Here is a 16,446-nt window from a genome sequence, read left to right as displayed (position 1 = left end):
TGGCTTTTTTTTTTTTCTTTTTAGATTTTAATATTATTTGATTTTTTCACAGATACAATGGGGCAGCATAATCTTACATATTTTTTTGCACTTTATTCTGTTCTGGGCATTTCCTCCCAGTGCAAATTTGTTTAAAGTAATTACTGAAAGCAGGTTTCTGAAATGGGATCAATTAATAATTTTAAAACCTATGTTGTAAGTTATAGAGAAGAAGATATATAAAATATTGTTGCAAGTGGCCTGTATGCATGGCCTTCACATGGTTTTTGCAAAGCTGTACATGTCTTTAAAGATATTGATATTGACAACAGACAAAAAATTTCTGTTTTTTGTGCAAGTAAGTTTTTGAATGAGATTCTGAAAGCAGTGTTTTAAGATGGGATATATGTAATTGTAATTTGTAATCCCATGTTGCAAATATAACAAAAAAAAAAAAATAAGTTGATGCATGATTGTGGACCATATGGAAATAATACAATTCACAGCGACAAAATGTTTTTTGTCGCTGTGTCATAATAATAATAATAATAATACATTTAATTCAGAGGCGCCTTTCAAGGCACCCAAGGTCACCTTACAGAACATAAAGTTATCATAAATCGTTTAAAAACAAGACCGATTCAAGACATAATTCAGCTTACTATTTAATATATTGTTGCTTTTGGCACTCTCATTAAAGAGAAATAGCCAAACAAGTTGCCGACTGGTATAGGTCGTCCAAAATGACCAACAGCGCCCCCTGTCACCTGGTCAAAGAAACACCAGAACGCCACGTATGTCGGCGTACTGTCTTTTTAAAGGAGACATATTATGGTGTTTTCCCAACAAGTAAACATAGTTTTTGAAGCTGTTTGCTGGAAATACCTTTTAGGAAAAAAAATATATTCTACCGCTATTCCCCTCTGTTTCAGTCCCTTCAGAATGCGCTGTTTCTGGTGTCTGTAGCCTTGATGCAAATGAGCTGCTGCCCATTGACCAATGAGCTGTCAGACTGAACCACAGCATGGAGGAGAAGGGGTTGTTGCCGTTTGCTGACTCCTGGAGCTCTATAACTATATAATATAATCTAACATAATAAATACGGGTATTTATATAATATCATGGCCAAAAGCCATGTGTGCCTCGGATGATATTATGAATAATAAAGACTGTGTCTGACGTCTCTGGTACTTCCACAAGTAAAGACTCGTAGTGGGGGATATCTCGGCCATGGTTGAGAAGAATTGGGGGGAAGGAACTTTGGCTTTGACTCTCTGAAGTCCATGAACCGCGACATGGAGAAGAAAAGGATTGTACTCCGGGAGCTGAGCTGCCGGACTGCCTCCCAGCTCCCCGCGCCGGAGCTGCCGGCCGCCGTCAAAGCCGTCCGGCCACAGTCCGGCGGTGTACTCCGGGAGCTGAACTGGCGCCGAAGCTAGGTGGCAGCTCCGGCGGACGAGCAGCTCCGGCGGACGAGCACCTCCGGCTGGGGTAGCTCGGCGGCAGTCCGGCAGCTCAGCTCCGGGAGTACAATCCCTTCCTACTCCATGTGTCCTCCTCCCGACTTCCCTTCGGCGGCAGCTCCGGCGGGGTGAGCTCGGCGCCAGAGAAAGGGATTGTCCTCCCGGAGCTTAGCTGCAGGGCTAGCGCCGAGTTCCCCCCGCCGGAGCTGCTCGTCCGCTGGTCCACAAAGTCGTAGCGTTGCTCTGATTGGAGGGGAGTGGGGAAGTGGGAGGTTAATATTCAAATGTGCCCCCTTCCTACGTAGGAGGGGGCGCCGAAACTGACTCGCTCGTTTGGTAGCTGGAGGCGGGCTGCTTCCAGAAATGCGTATCTCACTCAAAAAATCATGTACGGACTTCAAAGTTTGTATGCGTGTGGGAGCACCATCTACCCACAACAACACCCCAAATCCCAGGAAAAGTGCTGTTTTCATGTCCCCTTTAAGATATTTTAAAATATAGCACTTTGATAACCTTTCTAGCGATAAACAGGGATTGTATTTTCGTGAGCTTAATGCAACGTTGTTGTTCAATGTTTTATTTTATGTAGGCCTAACTGATGTTCTTTAATAAAAACAGAGAGAACGAGAGAACAAACTGCTTAAAGCCTTGCAATAGTTGTGTGCGTGTGTTTGACAGACAGACTGCTAAAAGTCTGTATTTGCCATAGGCCTAGTTGTGTCATGTGTGTGTATTTGAGCGAGAGGTAAAATGTGTGTTTTCCAGTCGGTCGGGTTTGCACTGAAGGAGTGTGTGAACTTTAGCCTGGCTCCGCCTGCCTAAGTACTTCCGCTCAATTTGAATTTCCCTTCAGTATTATTATTATTGTATGAGTTTATCTAATGTAATATAGTCTATTTTAGTCTCACATTATCAAATATAGTCTACTAAAATTGTATAGTCTAACATTATCTATTATAGGCTAGTATAGTCTAACATTATGTGATATAGTCTTTGATAGTCTAATATTATCTATTATAGTCTAGTATAGTCTAACATTATGTGATATAGTCTTTGATAGTCTAATATTATCTATTATAGTCTCACATTATCTGATGTAAAATAGCCTAGAAAAGTCTAACATTATCTATTATAGTCTAGCATAGTCTAACATTTTCTGATATAGTCTCTGATATTCTAACATTATCCATTATAGTCCATGCTAATCTAATATAATCTATTATACTCTAGTATACTCTAACATTATCTGATATAGTCTAATAGTCTAATATTATCTATTATAGTATAGTCTAACATTATCTAATCAAATTTAGTATATGCTACACGTGAACATCCTGAATTGCCGCAATTTGATTGATTTGCTATCTCAGGATTTTTTGCAATATCCCATGATTGTGATCTCAAACTCAAAAAATAAATAATAACGCTGGCAATAAGTGTTATGTTGTTTATTTTTGGAGTGTTCAAGTGTAGTATATACTAAACTATATTAGTACATAGTTAGTATATACTACTAACAATCGCTTCAGCAAATAATTCCTATAGTCTGATAGTCTAATATTATCTATTACAGTCTTGTATAGTCTAAAATGATCTGATATAGTCTATGATACTCCAACATTATCTATGATGGTCTAACCTAATGACCTAATCCCTTGTGTTGTTCTCCAGGATTCCACAGGTCCGTCCACCTGAAGGTTGCCGTGGTGAAGGGCGTGGTGTTGGCGGTTCTCCTTCTCCTCCTGGCTGGGGTTGTCTTCGCTAAATGGTGCTCAAACAAAACCAATCAAATGTAAAAAAGCTGTTTGTCGATATGAGACATTGAAGTTGATTCAAAGAAAACATATTTGTACGCGTAAAGATTGAAGTAGAAATGTTCATGTTAATAAATGTGTTAAAGGTGATTGTATTTTAGAATAATAATTTTGTCATATTGGAGTCAATTCCATTGCCGTCCCTGTGGGCTGTGGCTGACGGCTGGTCTCAGCAGCCTCACCTGGCCTGAGTCCGGCTGAGAGACTCTGGGGCTGGTGGGGCTGCACACCTGTTGTGCGTTGGCTAGTCAATGCTCACAGGTTAAACCAGCCATCACCACACACACTCAGGAGATCACCTAGATGGCAGCATTGATCACCATCTTCATGTGTCAGGGACTTCAACATCCGCAATAAACCGGTTTGTACTTCATCACCCTGTGTCCTGTGTCTTGAAGAGCCCATTGAAAGCCACCAAGATGGAATGAGTCAGCCATCTTTAAGAGGAGTGGGTCGGCCATCTTTAGGAGAAGTGGGTCGGCCATCTTTAGGAGGAGTGGGTCGGCCATCTTTAGGAGGAGTGGGTCGGCCATCTTTAAGAGGAGTGGGTCGGCCATCTTTAAGAGGAGTGGGCCGGCCGTCTTTAAGAGGAGTGGGTCGACCGTCTTTTGGTGGAGTGGGGCGGCCATCTTTAGTTTTATCTTAACTTTGTTTCTATCACAGAATGGGGAAACACAAAAAGAAGAACCAGAGAATGAACCAACGAAGACACAAACCACAAGGCACATATTGGTGGTGGTTAGTGAGGTCCCCACTTCACTTTAGGTGTCTTTGAGTGTTATTAATTATTATTATTCTTCATGTTTAACCTCTGTTTTCCTTTTATTCCTAGTCTGTTTTACATAGTTTTGAATGATGACTATATGCTCTGTAAGGTGACCTTGGGTGTCTTGAAAGGCGCCTCTAAATTAAATGTATTATTATTATTATTATTATAAATATACCTGAGCAGAGTCACTGTTGATCCTTATCACCAGAAGTCCCGCCCCTCTCTGCCCATTGGCCAACTCATGAACTCAGGCGGAGAGCCAGAGATAGTGTGAGATAAGCTCAGCAGCTCACCAACACTCATATTTCCCTGTCTTCAGTGAACATTCGTAAACTAACATCCACAATATCTTGTTTATAGGTCAGCGTTTGAATTCACACACTTTGTTGAGAGGTAATATCTGGGGGTCACTGAGATACAATTATCATGAAGACATGTAGTTGTAGCTTATTCTTTTGTAGTTGTTCTAGTTATACTTTAGGCATGGTCCTTGTTCACGTAATCCTGTCGTGTTCACTAATAATAATGGCTGATCAATAATCCATGATATACACTCGAGATACTCCACCTGTGACCGATGTTGGCCGCGTACATTGTGGCCCATCGTGCATCCCTAACTTCTAGGGCCCTATCTTGCATCCGGCGCAAGTGACTTAGTCACTGGCGCATGTGTCGTTGCTAGTTTACAACTGGCGCAGAGCGTTCTTTTCCCACCAGCGCCACTCGCCGGTAAATTAGGGATTGATCATGCGCCCCAAGGGGCGGTTCGGCGGAAGGAGGAGGCGTGTTCTGGCGCAAACGCTATTTTGCCGTTGCTGAATACCATTGCGCTACTGACCAGGAAATACCTGGTTTAAAGTCAGTGGCGCGTTGTTCAGATGCTATTTTAAGGGCGGATGCATTATCCTACATGCGCATGCGATGCATACGGATTGCTTGTGCACCTCGCGCATACACTTTGCTTCTCTCATCTACCTAGCCGCACATTCTTGGTAAATTATTTGGGAAAGAACAGCTGATGCAGCGGTAATAAGTTGTACTTTTAAATCAATGCATCTGCAAACACCGTACAGCAAACACATATTTTCTTGACACAGACATCGTATAGGCCTACATGCCCATAACTTTTAGGATTAATGAGTATTTGATCGTGAAAAACATTGTTTTACCGCGAGTGAGTGATAAAAAGAATGAATGAATGCGGGCGCGCGTGTGTGCTCTGTTTAAACACACGCAAACTAAACACGTAAGGCATAATACAATCAATGGCAATGTCTATTACCGCGGAGACACATGCATATTAGGATAGCATACAATACTGATAAGAAACAATGTTTATAATGTATTGCGTATTTCATTAAATAGATCAGTTACCGCATATCATATGTTATATTATTTACGTTTTCTTTGGCAACATTTATTTGAGGACTCAGTATTTCTGAAGTTGTGGAAGAAAACCCCTAATTCCATGTGTGAATTAGGCCATATTATTTGGCAATAAACTGAGCCATTTGCAGTTTGAAATTCATGTGCATCTGTCTCATCGGAGACTGCAGACGCGCTGTCAAAATATCAACTCGTCCGATTCAAATGCGCTCATGGCTCTTAAAGGCACCCAGTGCAACTTTCGAGGCTTAAAAATAAACATTCAATTTCTAGTCTTTTTTACACGTAGTAAGTTTCAATAACTCCATACCATTACATACCGACATTTAAGCAGCAAAGATGAGACGTCGTTGTGTGGTGAGAACTGATACAAAATCGATAACAACAACAATGCCGCCATTTTCTTTATTTTTTGTAACCTACAATAAATAAAGCAGGCTTCCAGTCAATGGAAAAATGGCTTCTCCCCACCGGCGATTGTTGTTGTTTACGATTTTCTATCAGTTCTCACCACACAACGACGTCTCATCTTTGCTCCTTGAATGTCGATATGTAATGGTATGGAGTTATTGAAACTTACTACGTGTAAAAAAGACTACAAATTGAATGTTTATTTTTCATTGAATGTTTACATAAAGTTGCACTGGGTGCCTTTAAAGGGGATGGGAGCTGGCACTCTCATTGGTTTGTTGGACGTTACGCCCAAACCACACCTACGGGTAATTAGGCTGCTTCAGACCAACCCTTTTGACACTTGCGCCGCGACGCAAGTGTCATTTATCCGCCTGTAAAATAGCGATAGCGCCGTAGAACCGCCCACAAAGCTACTTGCGCTTTGCGCTTTCCACTTGCGTTTCAGACCGTTAAAATAGGGCCCCTAGTCTCTAAGTTTGATGAATCAAATAAAGACATAACGGTTGCTCAATATAATAATAGAAAGTCAAATTCTACTTCAAATTATGTTTTGTTACGATCGAAACCCAGTTGTAGGTTAATCCAAAGCAAAGGGACTACTTCTATAGAACACATTGATAATGGGTCTATAGGGACGTTCTACTGGGTCAATATGAACTGAACTGCTGATTGGATTCCATGTCAATGAGAGAGGGAGAAGGGAAGCTATATATGGTATTTAAAGCATTGTGAAGGGAGGGTAGTGTCTATTGCAGAGAATATCTAAAAGGAGGAAGCTACATGTGAAGACTATTACTGTTGCCTTCCACAATCAGCCATTCAGCCCTCCCCCTGTCCAAGTGGCGTTAATAACCACACACAGAGAGGCAGCTACGGAGCAGATGAAGATGAATCCATGGACCCTCTCTGTGCTCCTGCTGCTAGCTGGTAAGCTGTAATGCTTCTTCTGTTTACTACCTGGAACGTGTCCGTACACAAACTGGATCCAGCTGGCCTGTGGGCTCAACCTAGACCTCTTTTTAGAGCCTGATGGACCTCAACTCTGCCACTAGACACAGACAAAGAAGGACACTTTGATCAGTTTATCGTTCCATATGTTATCATAATAATAATAATAATATTGATGATAATGATAATACAGTGTTTTCTTAACAGACCTCACCCCAAGAGCTTTCATAACATAAAAGAAAAAAAACTTGATACATAAAGTGTGAAATTAGATACGATATTAAATAATTGATTATGCTTTATGATATGATATCAAATATTATATAATAAGATATAAAAACAAACATATTCCAATATCACTGTCCCACCCTGACCTTCTCAGAGCGTCTTTACCATCAACCAGTCGCTCTCATTCTCACCACGACGGTGAAAAGCTCAACTTGGAGAGAGCATGACCTCATGTGAGACCCTCCCTGAGAACCGGGATCCCTGTTGTGACCCCGACTGTCTGCTTCCTCCAGGGCCGCTGGGGGCGGACCCTGACTGGCACGTGGAGTACCCTGACTCCTTCTGCGTGGTGGAGGGCTCCACCGCCACCATCCCCTGCAGCTTCACCCACCCCGCGGCGGTGGAGCAGGTGGTCTGGAGGTTCAATTACGAGCACAACGTGTACAACAGCAGCAACGTCCGGGCCAACAGCAGGTTCCTGTACCTGGGGGACCTCATCGGGAACTGCACCTTAAAGATCATCAAGATGGTGAAACAGGACACTGCAACGTACCACTTCTGCTTCATGATCTACGTCGCATGTTGGACCGGAATGAAAGGAGTCAGAGTCAAAGTCACTAGTAAGTGTCACATCTAGTACTGTTACTAGTTAGTTTTACATCTAGTACTGTTACTAGTTAGTTTTACATCTAGTACTGTTACTAGTTAGTTTTACATATAGTACTGTTACTAGGGTCGGTGTTACCTCTACTACTGTCCCATTATAATAGGACTACAGGAAGAGACTAGACCTGGTTCCCATTGGGGAGGGATTAGTAGCTTCCTGTAGTCAACCTTGAGCAAGATGTCCTCACCCACCTGCTCCTCATGAGATGTTTCTGGATGTCCTGGAAGACGCTTTGGATCAAATGCATTTCATGATTCCTTGTGTCTGCAAACCGACAGTGGTAAATAGTCAATGATAAGTGATGACCACTTCAACTGAAGGGTATATGCTGTCATTCTGTCAAGTTGTAAAGAACGTCCGTCTCACTGTGTCCTCAACAGATGGAGAGGATGTGAAGGTCAGAAGCTCCATCACTGACCATGTGGTGAGAGAGGGCAGTCAGGTCACACTCACCTGTACCTCAGCCTGCTCCTTCCACCAATTGGACGTCCACTGGTACAGAAATGGCCACGCCCTATCAGAGACAGGCCCCGCCCTCCACCTCAGTGGTCTGACCAATGACGACGCAGGGAATTACACCTGCTCTCTGGACTCCAGTGGGCAGAAAACCTCTGCGCCTTGGAGTCTGGTCGTGGTGGAAGATGATGAAGGTGAGCCCCTCTGTGTTCACTAATGTCATGAGGGTGGTCCCTCATATAGTGTAATATAGTCTACTATAGTCTAACATTATCTAATTGTATCTAAAATAAAGTCATTTTATAGGTAATATAATGTAACTGTTTCTGAAATGTTGTCATCTAATCTTCACATACTGTACCTAATACATTATATAATGTAATGTAATCTCACTGTTACTAACAAAGTGATCTAGTAATCTAATTGTATCTGACATAAATGCGTTGTTTTACAGGGAGACACCAGTCTGACAGTGACTGGCGGCTGACGGTGTCGGTGGTGTTGAAGGTGCTGCTGGCTGTGTTCCTTCTCCTCCTGGCTGGGCTGGTCTTCGCTAAAAGGTACTCAAATCAAATCTGAGAAAATACGACATTGAAGATGAGTTGTGAGATGATATTTTTGGTAAGATTAAAGTATCTACCTCTAAGATTTGCGTTGATATAAATGTCTGTTCAACTTGGGGTGGGGAACGCAGCTCACTGTAGAGCTCACCGGGAGAGATTGCAATTACCACTTATCACCATAGGGGTCGCCAAAGCCAACAGAACGGAAATCTTCGAAATAGCCACTTTAATCTTGATGCTGATAATGAAGATGATAATGTTTGAAAGGCATTATTACCCTTGGAGACTAAGCTCGTAGTAATCCATAGAAATCCAACTTAAATCACTTATCTGAAATGTATCTTGGGTAGTAAAATGTTGTTGTACTATTGGATATATTTGTAATGTATTTTTTTTATTATTAAATAGGAGACATGCACAAAAGAAGGCATCAGACGTGATTCAAAAAAAGGTGAGTGCTTGCCTGTGTGTGTGTGTGTGTGTGTGTGTGTGTGTGTGTGTGTGTGTGTGTGTGTGTGTGTCTGGGATAATTGATGGACCCACGTGTTTGTGTGAGTGTGTCTGTCTGACCACCTGTCTGTCTGTCTAGGAGGAGGACTGTAAACAGGAAGTGGTGGGAGCTTCAGAGGAAGTCAGTTATTCAACCGTCCACTTCAAATGCAATTCCTCAAGGTAACCATCTCCTGTTACGATGTAACCTTCTGATGATAAAGAAGAGGGTAGCGATGCAATTGTTAAATGACGCGATAATGTCATCTTTCATCGGTGAAACAGATCAGTACTTGTTCATTGATGAAAGCGGTGCCAACACATACTCCATTTAAACATTCCCAATGAATGATTCTCAAGCTTAACGGAGGATAAATGTCTGGGCGATCAAACCATCGTCTCCCCTGGCTTTACCTCCGGTACAATAGCATTTAAAAAAAATACTTGGTTGTATCAAATCTGCCAAAGAGCATTTTAGCTGTGGGTAGTCAAGTGTTTTTAATCACCCTGATTTAGCTCAAGTTTGAACACTATGAGAATTTAAATAAATCATGACATGAGTTGTTTTGAGTTACGACACACGGCAGCTTTTATTCAACACACACACACTCACACGCATGCACACGCACACGCACACTACTTCACCCTGGCATTCAAGAGCACCTGAACTGGAATATAGGGGAGAGTTTTTTAACAAGCTCCTTGGCATAGACTAGCAAAGACGTAGGGTTTTAAATCTGTTTTTCAAAATAAGTTTATTATTTGAGTAACTGACAGAAAGGCATAGATGACTATGTTGAGATCAAAGTAGACATACTTAGATGTTTAAAATAAAAACTGTTTAGTTGGTTCACTAGTTCAGTGGCACAAAGATCAAAGTGGACATGCTTAGATGTTTAAAACAGAAACAGTTTAACTGGTTCACTAGCTCAGTGGCACTTAAAGCCCACTAGGGAAGTGATGAAGGGAATCTGAGGTTTGCTGGTCTGCTTCTGGTGACAGGTCAGCCCCTGGACCGGAACATGAGATCGTCTACAGCGAGGTCGTTCACTGAACCAAACTCAAGCAGCGACTCCTCTTCCTCCTCCAGTGACGACGAGATAAGGGAACACTGACGTCATCATGTCTGTTGTCTCTCACAGACTTATTGGTTGAGTCTTGTTCTTTTCAGTTTCTATTTCTGATTGTGACATTTCTGATGATTTCAGTGTTTTATGCATTTGAGTTTTCTTTCTTTATCGTATGTTGTTTTTTATTCTGAATATACTCGAGGCTGAATAACGGTGAGGTTTGTAAAGACTGGTTCTTCTCCATTCTGCTCCTGATAGGCTACGTTTAAAAAAAATACTTCCCAACTTAGTTTCCTGATGGAATGGCCGCTCAGTCTTTCATGAGCCTGTTCTTCTGTTAGCTTACAGTATTTATACAATCATATCTTTACAGTCTGTGGGTCGTGTAGGCTTACAATAAGATCTGTCATGTTGTTATCATCTTTGGTTGCTGTGTTAAAGTGAAGCCATTTTAAATACTGATAAAGTTAATGGGGGGCAGATAATCACCCTCACCACTGTGGAGCTAATATAAGAAGGGGGAAGTATAATTCTCTGAAACTCAGCAGGAACTTTGTCTGATGCCATGTGTGACAAAATCCTCTCTTCTACAATACTGTTAAGATAGCAGAAGTCAGATAAAATTTAACGAAAGTCTTTTTGTGACGCGTCTGTAATAAAAATACAGGTATTATAGATATGGGCAACCCAATTTAGACATAGAACAAACTTTTTGGGAACTTTATTAAACTTTCAAGTAGGCTATTCAACTTTAAAAGTTTAATTATTATCTTATTATGAGCATACAGTGTATTGTCATTTGGATACAGCTGTGGAAAATATTCCTATAAATAACATTTCTACTTTAGAATATGTTGTAAAAAATAATGTTCTTTAAAAAAACAACTGTGCAGACATAAAATAAAATGCCTCAACAAACTTTTCTAAATGTTGTTTTCTACGTTGGGCAGATAGAGTCCATTTCCTGTAGCCTTTCACAATCAGCCATTCAGCCCTCCCCCTGTCCTAGTGACGGTAACAACCAGACCCTGAGAGGAAGCTACGGAGCAGATGAAGACGAATCCATGGACCCTCTCTGTGCTCCTGCTGCTAGCTGGTAAGCTGTAATGCTTCTTCTGTTTACTACCGGGAACGTGTCCGTACACAAACTGGATCCAGCTGGCCTGAGGGCTCAACCTAGAGCTCTTTTTAGAGCCTGATGGACCTCAACTCTACCACTAGACACAGATAAAGAAGTGTTGCAACCCTAACCCTTTCATTCAATCAGTTTAACGTTCCATATGTTATGATAATAATAATATTAATAATAATAATATTAATGCATTGTTTTCTTAATGGACGCAAACAAAAAAGCTTTATTAACATAAAAGAAAAAATAATGATGCATTAAGTATGAAATTAGATATGATCTATGGCATGATATATGATATGATATGATATGATTTAGTATGGTCTGCGATATGATATCATATATTATGCTGTTTGATGTGATATTAAATATGATATAATATGACATGAACGCAACACAATACAACCCAACAAAGTACAATATCAACGTCACACCCTGTATGGTAAGCCCTTTCAACATTTAACCAGTCGGGCTGACTATTAGTGATTTAGTTTTCGCTAGCGGAAATGACATTTCAACATGTTTTTTTTAACAGATATCTTTAATTTAATAATAGATAACAGTAATTCATTTTTCAGTTCAAGAATTGTGACTAGTGGAAATGTAATGTCCCATTCCAGAAATCATATTTTTATTTTAGATATATGAGATATATAAACAAACCATTTCGGATATGCAGGCGTCATATTATTAAAATACCACAAGGCCATTGGTCGACATTCGACTACCTCAAACATTTTCAAGAAATTCTGTCAAATGCCGAAACTGCCGTTACGTGAATGTGAAGTTTCTGTCAGCGAAATTGAACAACATGGCAGAGATCATTTCAGAGATAATGCAATATTTTTATAAAGATCTGGCATTAAAATGGGTTTTGATCACATTTCTAGAAAGAAATGTGTGTTTTGTTTTCATAATATTCGTTCAGTGATTGCATATTAAGTCTAGTTCGTTAGGGTAAGGGTTATTAGGAAAATTCTTTGAGGCCTCGCCAGGATATTGCGGTGGTGGTTGATAGCTCAGCCTCCATACCGCTGAAAACCAAGCATGGCTGACCTTTTGATCACCAGTGGAAAATCAAATATGAACATTGTTAAAATGCGTTTTGATAACAGTTCTAGTTAGAAATATGCCTTTTGTTGTCATAATCTTCATTAAGTGATTGTATTTGATGTTAAGTTTTTTTGTCGTTTTTCTTGTTATTTATTATTTTTTAAGGACTATAATCGGGGTAGGCTATATTCTGTTTAATAAATTACTCAAATGACTTTTGTTCTGTATCTCCCTGCCCCCCAGTTATGATATATATCCATATGCGCTTGTTTACAACCTATGGCCGTTATTACTTCTGTGAAATGCACACACCTATCCTGTGTTTAAAACATGAACATGTGACATGGACACAATATTCTGACCACCCCCGAACGTATTGATTCTAGATTCCTGTGACAGGAGCGGGACGCTGATGAGGAACATTAATGTACACAATGCACACTTCACGTTGCTACGAGTTCTAAGTGAAGGTTAATTTACACAAACTCAGATGAGGATTTATCCCCTAAATAGAGCACTTCAGTCATTTACTAATTTAAAGATAACTGAATTAGCCTGCTTTTACAACAAACCAAAGAGCCCTTATTGCCATGACGACGGTAAGTGTGAAAGCTGTGCTGCCCTGCATTGTTTTATTTAGGGTGTAAACTAGGTTCTGCTGGCTAGGAAACAGACGGATATACTAAGGTGCACCAGACAGAACAGCGCCTCCCCTCTGAGGCAATGACCCCCTCATGTGTGAGGGGTTACTAATCATGCTCGGTGCCTGACCTCATGTGAGACCCTCCCTTAGAACCGGGCTCCCTGTTGTGACCCCGACTGTCTGCTTCCTCCAGGGCCGCTGGGGGCGGACCCTGACTGGCACGTGGAGTACCCTGACTCCTTCTGCGTGGTGGAGGGCTCCACCGCCACCATCCCCTGCAGCTTCACCCTCCCCGCGGGGCGCCGGGTGGAGCGGGTGGTGTGGTGCACCAATGATGAGTTCTGCCGGCGCCTTGTGTTCAACGTGTACGACAGCAGCAGTGTCCGGGCTTACAGAAGGTTCCGGTACCTGGGGGACCGCGTCGGGAACTGCACCTTAAAGATAATCAAGACGGTGAAACGGGACACTGCGATGTACCGCTTCCTCTTCCAGGCCAACGGCCGAGGGTACCCTGGACGGATAGGAGTCATAGTCAAGGTCACTGGTAAGTGTTACTTCTGGTACCTTCACTAGTTAGTTTTACATCTAGTACTGTTACTAGGGTCGGTGTAACCTCTACTACTGTCCCATTATAATAGGACTATAGGAAGAGACTAGACCTGGTTCTCATTGGGGAGGGATTAGTAGCTTCCTGTAGTCAACCTTGACCAAGATGTCCTCACCCACCTGCTCCTCATGAGATGTTTCTGGATGTCCTGGAAGACGCTTTGGATCAAATGCATTTCATGATTTCTTGTATCTGCAAACCGACAGTGGTAAATAGGCAATGATAAGTGATGACCACTTCAACTGAAGGGTATATGCTGTCAATCTGTCCGGTTGTAAAGAACGTCCGTCTCACTGTGTCCTCAACAGATGGAGAGGATGTGAAGGTCAGAAGCTCCATCACTGACCATGTGGTGAAAGAGGGCGGTCAGGTCACACTCACCTGTACCTCAGCCTGCTCCTTCCACCAATTGGACGTCCACTGGTACAGAAATGGCCACGCCCTATCAGAGACAGGCCCCGCCCTCCACCTCAGCAATCTGACCAATAACAACACAGGGAATTACACCTGCTCTCTGGACTCCAGTGGGCAGAAAACCTCTGCGCCTTGGAGTCTATTGGTGGGGGAAGATGAAGGTGAGCCCCTCTGTGTTCACTAATGCACATGAGGGTGGTCCATCATCTATTATAGTCTAACTATATAGTCTAACATTATCTCATATAGTCTGTTATAGTCTGACATTATCTACTTTAATATAATTGTATCTAAAATAAAGTAATTTTATAGGGAATCTGACGTATTTTTTCTGAAATTAAGTAATCTAATCTAATCCAACACGTTATATAATATAATGTCATCTCACTGTTAATAACAAAGTCATGTAAACTAATCTATTTGTATCTGAAATAAATGTGTTGTTTTACAAAAAAAGGCAGGTTTGGCTGGCGGCTGACGGTGTCGGTGGTGTTGAAGGTGCTGTGGGCTGTGTTCCTTCTCCTCCTGGCTGGGCTGGTCTTCGCTAAAAGGTACTCGAGCACTACTAATCTGTTGAACTAGGCGTAGGGAATGGAGCCCACTGTGGAGCTCACCGGGAGAGATTACAATTACCACTTATCAACACAAGTCGCCAAACGGGACAGAACGTAATTCTTCAAAAAAATGTCTTTAATGTTAATGTGGAAGATGAATGATTAATGAATATGCCCCTTATGACATCACAAGTGGGCGTGTCCACCTCGATGTACGCTGGATAGATGAGCAACGTTTGCTACAGTCCACTGGGTGGGCTGTTAGACCCAAAAGCTCCACACACACACACACACACACACACACACACACACACACACACACACACACACACACACACACACACACACACACACACACACACACACACACACACACTGATATTCAAGAGCACCTGAACTGGAGTTCAGAGTAGAGTTGATTTTTAACAAACTGTTTGACGTAGACTCGCAAAAAACGTAGGTTTTTAAATCTGTTTTTTCAATATCATTTATTATTTGAGTAACTGACAGAATGGCATAGAATACTATGTTGAGATCAAAGTAGACATACTAAGATGTTTAAAACAAAAACAGTTTCACTGGTTCACTAGCTCAGTGTCACTTAAAGCCTACTAGTGAAATGATGAAGGGAATCTGAGGTTTGCTGGTCTGCTTCTGGGTGACAGGTCAGCCCCTGGACCGGAACATGAGACCGTCTACAGCGAGGTCGTTGGCTGAACCAAACTCAAGCAGCGACTCCTCTTCCTCCTCCAGTGATGACGAGATAAGGGAACACTGACGTCATCATGTCTGTTGTCTGTCACAGACTTATTGGTTGAGTCTTGTTCTTTTCAGTTTCTATTTCTGCTTGTAACATTTCTTATGATTTCAGTGTTCTATGCATTTGAGTTCTCTTTCTTTATTGTATGTTGTTGTTTATTCCGAATATACCTAAGGTTGTCTGAATAACGGTGAGGTTTGTAAAGACTGGTTCTCCTCCATTCTGGTCCGGATGATTAGGCTATGTTTAAAAAAGTGAGATCCTTCTCAATTTCTTGATGGCAAGGCGGCTCAGTTGTTAGTTAGCCTAATGACTTCTCAATGCAAATCAAAGCAGCTAATCGGCTAACTGAAATAAAACCATGCCAATCTGTAGGTATAGTGAAAGGTATTTGATGATGTGGGGCTATTTTAATTCCAAAGGCTGAGGGAACTTAGTCATGATGCATAGTATCCATGAAATAACTGGCTTTTAAAAAATAAAATCTACCTGCCTCTACAGCCTACCACTGTATGTGTGTATGTGTGTGTGTATATATATATATATACACATTGTTTTTACTATGCACTTATTTACTGCAATTCATGATATAAATCTCAGAACATGTCAGCAGCTTGTCCGCTCTTTCCTCCGTGTTGTCCTAAAGTCTCCACCACGGTTTCCTGAGCGGCATGAGGAGGCTCCAATCGCTCAGAGAAAGGAGTACAGATGTAGGCTACTCCGCCCCACTCCTCATCGGTTTTTTGACCCCATGTCATCAGTTAACCGCCCTCCGCAGGCTCAAGATGGAGGAGCATCAAAAGGCCATCACGTTTCTCCAGGACATCCCGACGATTGCTATAAGTGAACTAGGCGATTGCCTTGGGCGACAAATGTGTTGGCTGCGCCCTATAGTGGCACCCTTAATTCCCACTAATCCTAGAACTCGAAAAAACAAGCGAAATAAAACTTGAATAAAATTTGTTTATTAAACATGGTCATCCTAGGGCGCCCCCTCAGCCACACGTTTAGTTGTCAACCAGATTATTAGATTTAATTGA

General features: G+C 41.7%; 2 protein-coding genes across 5 annotated transcripts in view; both read left to right on the top strand.

Moving 5' to 3' along the window:
• The window catches only part of LOC132458961 (hemicentin-1-like), a 186,957-nt gene extending 176,422 nt beyond the window's left edge, over positions 1-10,535 (top strand). For 3 of the 4 annotated variants that reach the window (XM_060053357.1, XM_060053355.1, XM_060053347.1), the window contains one exon: positions 3,114-3,629. In XM_060053357.1, coding sequence (XP_059909340.1) covers positions 3,114-3,238 — 125 coding nt within the window. In that variant the 3' untranslated portion in view covers positions 3,239-3,629. Of the gene's footprint in view, positions 1-3,113; positions 3,630-8,127; positions 8,319-8,578; positions 8,685-9,095; positions 9,139-9,276; positions 9,360-10,178 lie in introns of those variants that run through there. The other variant, XM_060053343.1, reaches the window with a different exon arrangement.
• Positions 10,536-11,207: 672 nt separating this feature from the next.
• LOC132458984 (B-cell receptor CD22-like) lies at positions 11,208-15,904 on the top strand. The gene is made up of 5 exons (XM_060053393.1): positions 11,208-11,342; positions 13,265-13,615; positions 13,987-14,253; positions 14,550-14,643; positions 15,312-15,904. The coding sequence occupies exons 1-5, from the start codon at positions 11,297-11,299 to the stop codon at positions 15,361-15,363; spliced, it is 810 nt and encodes a 269-aa protein (XP_059909376.1). The 5' UTR covers positions 11,208-11,296; the 3' UTR covers positions 15,364-15,904.
• The last annotated feature ends 542 nt before the right edge of the window (positions 15,905-16,446 follow it).

This window comes from Gadus macrocephalus, chromosome 6 (genome assembly GCF_031168955.1).
Source record: "Gadus macrocephalus chromosome 6, ASM3116895v1".
NCBI lineage: Eukaryota > Metazoa > Chordata > Actinopteri > Gadiformes > Gadidae > Gadus > Gadus macrocephalus.
Note: the sequence above shows the minus strand (reverse complement) of the source record. Positions and strands in the feature narration are given on the sequence as shown.